The sequence below is a fragment of the Grammomys surdaster genome, unplaced genomic scaffold, assembly GCF_004785775.1.
Source record: "Grammomys surdaster isolate TR1022 unplaced genomic scaffold, NIH_TR_1.0 193, whole genome shotgun sequence".
In the NCBI taxonomy this organism is placed as follows: domain Eukaryota; kingdom Metazoa; phylum Chordata; class Mammalia; order Rodentia; family Muridae; genus Grammomys; species Grammomys surdaster.
Window position 1 is genome coordinate 6,318,305 of NW_021604638.1, and position 6,535 is coordinate 6,324,839.

At 49.0% G+C, this 6,535-nt stretch overlaps 1 protein-coding gene across 7 annotated transcripts in view; it reads left to right on the forward strand.

Moving 5' to 3' along the window:
• Nfatc2 (nuclear factor of activated T cells 2) overlaps positions 1 to 6,535 on the forward strand; it is a 123,525-nt gene that overhangs the window by 36,347 nt on the left and 80,643 nt on the right. For all 7 annotated transcript variants that reach the window (XM_028769585.1, XM_028769587.1, XM_028769583.1 and 4 more), the window contains exon 3: positions 1,919 to 2,090. In XM_028769585.1, the coding sequence (XP_028625418.1) occupies positions 1,919 to 2,090 (172 nt within the window). The remainder of the gene's footprint in view (positions 1 to 1,918; positions 2,091 to 6,535) is intronic.

The following is a 6,535-nucleotide window of genomic DNA, read 5'->3' on the forward strand; positions in this document are numbered from 1 at the left end:
CATCCATCCACCCATCCATCCACCCATCCATCCACTCATCCATCCATCCCATCTACTAGTGACAGGTCTGGCTCTAAGTCATTTCATGGTGAGATTTTTCTCAAACCCATTTAAGGACAAGTTGGCTAGATAAGATCACTGTGAAGACGGATGTGTGTATGTGTGTCTTAGATTTGCAGTCAAGGGACTAGACTTGGAGTCTAGCCCGTGTCTCATCCTGTGATCTTAGGTAATGTTTTATGTTTTCTGAGGCACAAAAGGAAGGTACTGGGCAGGTTTTCAAGACCTTGATTGACTCTAAAATGACATAATTCTAACCCATGTTGAGTAGCTATTGTATGTACAGAGAAGTGTTGAGGCTCTAAAGTTGAAACTTAAAACTTTCCCTCGAAGTTTGGTCTCTGCATCTGACACTGTAGCCAAGTCCATCGAAAATGATGTGTGTGTGTGTGTGTGTGTGTGTGTGTATGTGTATGTGTGTGTGTGGTAGGTGGGTATGTATATGTGCATATATGTGTGCTGTAGTGTGTATGTATATGCACAGATGCATGTGTGTATGTGTATATGTATGTGTGCATGAATGTGTATATGTGTGTGGTGTGTATGTAGATGTCCTTGTACATGTGCATGCATATATACACGTATGTGTATGTGTGGTGTGTATATATTTATGCCATTTACATGTATGTGTGGTATGTGTATGTGTACATGCACATGTATGTATATGTTTCTGTGTTATATGTGTATGTATGTGTTTCTGTTATATGTGTATACATGTCCTTATACATGTATGTGATGTGGCTCTCCATGTATGTGTAGGTGTGTGGTGTATGTGAGCATGTACCTGTATGCATAAGAATGTGTTTTGTGTGGGTATATGTATATGTGTGTCCTGGTATATGTATGTGTTGTGTGTGTGCATGGACATGTGTATAGATGTATGTGAGTAGCATATATGTATATGTGTGCCCATGTACATGTGGTGTGCATGTATGTCTGTAGTGTATGTATATGTGTGTGCCTATGCACATGTGTGTGCATCTTCTGAGGAAAACCATTCGTGCTGATGGTTATTGATTACCTTGATGCTAACTAAGTTCCTCGTAGGATTTCAGTGTGCCCACTTCACAACTAAGGAAGCTGGACCTAGAGAGTTGTAGGCATCTGCTCACAGTCACAGGGGAGTAGGTGTTAGGCAGGGAATTGCACGTGGGTATGGGACTCTAGTCATGGTGTTGATCTTCCCTTTGTACCTCACGTGGGGTTCATGCAGTTTGGTCCATCCATACCCGAGCTAGATTCCCCTCCATGCTTCTAGGACGCATCACTCAGTGGCCCACAGTTAGTGATTCTGACTAGACGTGAGCTCACTCCCAAATGCACTGCTAATCAAGACAATCAGACATTGAGAGACTCGCAGTTATCACCCGGTCTCTCTGCTGTCTGACTGTAGGAGTCTGTGCCTAAGAGTGGTAACGTATTGAAGTCCCTGGTGAGGTAGTGACACACTCCCAGCTGCCACTGAAGATTTCCTGCACTCACCTTTGCCCTCTGGAAAAGGAAAGGTTTTGACAGAGGGATGTTTTGAGATGTCAAGATTGGGTTCTTCACAATTTTCAGAGGAGAAGCCACCACAGGCATTGGAAACATGGAGGAACCAACACATAATGAGATTAGCTTCATCCCCCCTGGAGCCAGCTACATTGTCTTCATCAAGATGAAGATGAGAGCAAAGGGAGGCCCTTTGCCTTGGGAAGAGCTCCTCTACCATGCCTGGGCAATCTGTACCCTCTCAACACTAAGCATTTTATTCTTTTACCCCTAGGTACAGTTTTCAGAAAAGGGCCCATTTATGTTTAGTGTAATGACAGACTGATTTGGTTTGATGTCCTCATGGCTGGGTTTTCTCTTACCACAGCATCCCTGTGACTGCATCCCTCCCACCACTCGAGTGGCCACTCTCCAATCAGTCGGGCTCCTACGAGCTGCGGATTGAGGTCCAGCCCAAGCCCCATCACCGGGCCCACTACGAGACAGAGGGCAGCCGTGGTGCTGTCAAAGCCCCAACAGGAGGACACCCTGTGGTGCAGGTATGGACTCAAATTCTCTTCCTTCTGTACCCTGTGCTTGTCACCAGGAGACTCACTCTCCTTGCTGCTGTTTGTGGGACTGAAGAGATCTCAGCTTTTTGCTCCTTGGAGAGAGAGAAGTCTGAGATGAGAATCAAGAGCTTAATGCAGAATTGCATTCTGGGTGGGACATCTCCAGGGCAGGGTGAGGAACCATGATGTCCATGGGGAAGACAGTCCTGCTTTTTCTTTGTGATGGAGAGATTGCTAGGATTTGGCAGACTTGTTAGAGCAATGAGCCTTCCTCTCCGCTCGCTTTTTCCAGCATCGTCCTTTAAGTCTGTGGCTTGTGAGTAAACCTAATTTGTAGAAGTCAGTGAAGAAGTTTGATTTTTTTCTCCTCCAAAATAGTTGAATTGAAACATTCTTTAAATTGTATAATCTGGTTAGCTAGGAAGTACAGACAGGAGTCTGTCTAAGCTCTGGCTGTGTGAACCCACACAGCTCAATTAGCCAGAACCTTCTATACATTGTAACTGTTTATTTGTGTCTATCTTACAATGGAGTTATGGAATGGTAGGGACCTGGTCATTGCATTTATAAGCATCTTTGAGGGGGATTGTGAGTTCCAGGCCAGTCAAGGCTACACAGAGAGATGCTGTATTCCCCACCCTCCACCCCTCAAAAAAAAAACAGAAAAGAAAGAAGAAGCTTCCTTAGAAATTACCAAACAGGTGTAGAGACCAGAAGACAAACAACCTCCAAACCCTAAAATTCTCCCCAAGTGCACTGGGTGTGTTCCTCTAGTTCAGGACTCCTGTGACTGTGATCAAAGCACTTACTACCTGGGTATAACAAACCGGAATGAAGCCATTGTTCTGTACAATTAAGATATGCCAAGGAGAAGGGAAAAATGGAAAACCCTGGCACGGCCTGCTCTCCGACCTGGCAGCCCTAGAACCAGGTCCCTTTCCCAGAGCCTGAGCCTCACCTCCTCCTTCTGTGTGTATCTTGTGGTTGTTACTTCCGCACTGATGTGGGGCTGATATACAGGGCAGTGTACGCGGGACTTTGTTGTCTTCCTCTAATGGCAGTCAGCCCAAGTACTGGCTGGCCACCTTGAGCACGTGCCAGCTGATTGTATAGCTGGTTTGTTAGGGGCCATCTGTGGGAAGACTCAGTTGCTTCTCACTGCCTGGAGCACACCCTTGGCAGTCTGATCCTGGTGGATCTTGGTGAGCACTGGTTTTGGGGTCCTAAGTGGGTAGGGGGGTACTGACTGATGACGCCCTGACTCCACAGCCTCACTTCTGGGTGATTAATAGGTCAGCACCACTCCGGTCAGTCCCGTTCTGCTTGCAGCCTCTTAAGTCCCCTGCTGTCCCCATCATGGCTACCTTCTTTGGTTGCTCAGCCCTTGGCCAAGGCTCCTAAGAAACTGCCTCCTTTCTGATGTCACTCCAGGGATTCCAGCTGCAGCAGCCAGAGAGGCTGAAGGCTATCCTATTGGCTCAGGGGCTCCAGGCTATTTGATCTCTAGCCCCAGGCATGGAAGGGGAGGGGGAGACTCCTTCGAAGGGCTCTGTGCATCTTGGTGCATGAGCTGTTTTCAGTCACTGGTGCCTTAATACTTATTTCTTGGATACCTGCTGAGGACCAGGCAAGGTTCTGGGGTCTCAGGATGACAGGAACCCAACAGCCAGATTTTACAGTTAGCACAGTGTTGAGTGTTTTGGAAGAGCTTACCGTACACAAGATCCATTCCATTCTTATCAGGGTGAGGTCTCCAAACTTGTTCAAAGTCATTGCTGTTTAACGACAGGGTAACAATTGCTTTGGGGCCTTCCTTGTCTTCCGTGGACAGCTCCTGACTTCCCTCTCTCTGGTGCCCATGCCTCCCGCCTGTTCTCTCTTTACAACTGTCTGGCTCTGACCCTCTTGCCAGCTCATTGGAGCCCAAGTCCTGCTCCCCATGAGGATTCTGACTGACCAGAGGGTCATGCCACCACTGCACTGAGGCCTGTGACTGGGAAGCCCTGTGAGAAGCTGGGCTCAGCTTGGCCTCAGAAACGAGAGTAGACTTTATAGTGGCATAGATCAGGAGAGAGACAGAGCAAGCTCCAGCTCTCAGTGGGGCCTTTATACCATTCATCTAGAGCTGGACCATGGAAAGTTCCAGAAAGGGAGCAGCTGGATGTTGAGTTCAGAGGAGACTATTGCTTTGCACCAGAAGTTCACATCCGTCTTATGGCCTGTTGTTTCCAAAGACTCTAGGTGGATTATAATTTAAAATCTTATCGAACACACTCTGCTCGCTGTAAAATAAAATATGGGACACTCCAAGTTTTAGCTTGGGAAGCAGATTTTAATGGGGACCTTTGTGGTCGGGGACGTGATTGCTTTGAGAGATTGCTCACCCTCTGGGCACGAGGCTCTGGGCTCCATCCTCAGCAATACTAAATGGGGCGTGGCCGTACACATCTGTAATCTCAGCACACCTGTAGGATCTAGATTCAAGTGTTCTGGAGGAAGCGTGGGGCTCTCTCAGGACTTTGTCCCAGAGGCACGACCCTGGTTGTCCCCTCATCTCAGGCAGCAGGCCTCAGCTTTGGGAGCCAGGAGCAGCTCCCCAGAACCTGTTCAGGTGTATCCTTCAGTCAGGAGACTGAGGAAGCCAGCAGGCTTTCAGACTGCTAGGGGCCTCCGGGATCTGAATTCCAGCCGGTCACTCACTCTAAGGCTGTGCAGAAGGGAGAAAAGCCAGCTGAGGTTCCTTTCCCGGTGAGGTTTTAGGAATAGCACCCCTCAGGCAGTCCCACGTGTGTGGTCTTCTCTGATAAGTTTGTGAGCTCAGGACTTCCGGTTTCCTTTTCAGCTGTGTGACAGGAAGTGGGTCTTGCTGATGGTCATTTGTTGGGGTAGAACCGGTGTGCTGACATCCGTGGAGGCTCCTGGGGTCCTAGGTATAGGATTGGGAGTAAGGTGAACTCAGCTGGGTGGGGGAGGGTCGGGGGATAGGCTCCCCTGGCTCAAACTTCAGAAGAGGAGTCTGGAGGGTGGGGGGGGAAGTGTCCTGTGGTGGTTGGGGACTATTTGTTCATAAGTTCCTTAGTCTCTGTCCCGACAGAGATGACCCAATATCAAACCCAATAAAAAGGTAAGTTAGGGCTGGTAAGATGGTCCGACAGTTGTGTGCAGCCAAGCATGATAAACTGAGTTCCATCTCTTAGACCCACGTGTAGGAAGGAGAGGAGTGACTTCTAAAAGCTGTCCTGTGACCTTCACATGCACCCGTGGCATGTTTTCCTGGTTGGGCTAACTGTAGCTGAGATCCTTGTGTTTGGCTCTTGGGCAACCATGGAAGGTGGTGGCATCCCGTCTGCCTCATGCAGACTCCTTTGTTTCCTGTGTATGTGGGAAGTACTTTGTATGTGACTGGACCCAACCCATTTATCAGAAGGTAAAGATGGGGAGAGGTAGGGTGGAGCAGTGTGTGAATGTGGGGTCCCTGTTAGGAGAAGCTGCCCCCCAAGTCCTGCCCTCTGTCCTCTCCTCTGTACCTGGCCCCTTGTGGCATTAAAGTTTAATAAAAAATTATTGAGCACACAGCCCAAGCTTAGGGCATCTGTTAGCCACCTGTGGCTGTGTGACCTACCTGGGGGCTGGGATGACCTCAGGTGAGATACCAAGGTGGTGTGGTGGGACCGTGTGTGTGTGTGTGTGTGTGTAGACTCAACTCCTCCCCCAGAAAATACCCAGGGGAGGAGGGTTCTGTCTGGAGCCTCTCTCAGAAGCCCAAGTGTCCCCGGTTCCTTCAGGTCTAGGCAGAGTGGAGAGGCTTCCAGCATGTTGGAGAACTTATTGTTTTCCAGAGGGAGAGAGCAGGGGAGTTCTCAGGCTCTTGCAGAGCATGTGTGTCATCCTAAGAGTGACATTCACTCTGAGCTTTCCTCAGTGACCTATTTAGTCTGTGGCAACACCCACATGCACCACTGGGAGCATAGGTGGTAGGATTACTGTGCTCATTTTACAGACTACAAAACTGGGGCACAGCACTGAAGCAATTTGCCTGATGTCACCCAGGCTGTGGTGATGGCTGGACCTGGGCATGAGGGATCAGAAACCTAGGGCTGTGCTGTTAACTGGGAGAAGAAAGGGGGCAGGGTGTGTGGGGTGAGGGGTGCTGGCTCTAGCTGGCTCTGGGGTATTAGGTGTAGCTTGGGGGGGTGCTTCATCTTTTAGACTTATTTTTTTTTCTTGTCAAGAGCTAGCAGGATGTGGGGCTGGATGCAGCTCAGTGTTAGAGGCTTGCCTGGAGGATGGGAGGCCCTTTGGTTCTCAGTACCATAGCGCGCGCGCATACACAGACAAACACAGACACACACAGACACACACAGACACACACAGACACACAGATACACAGACACACAGACACACACAGACACACAGACACACACACACACACA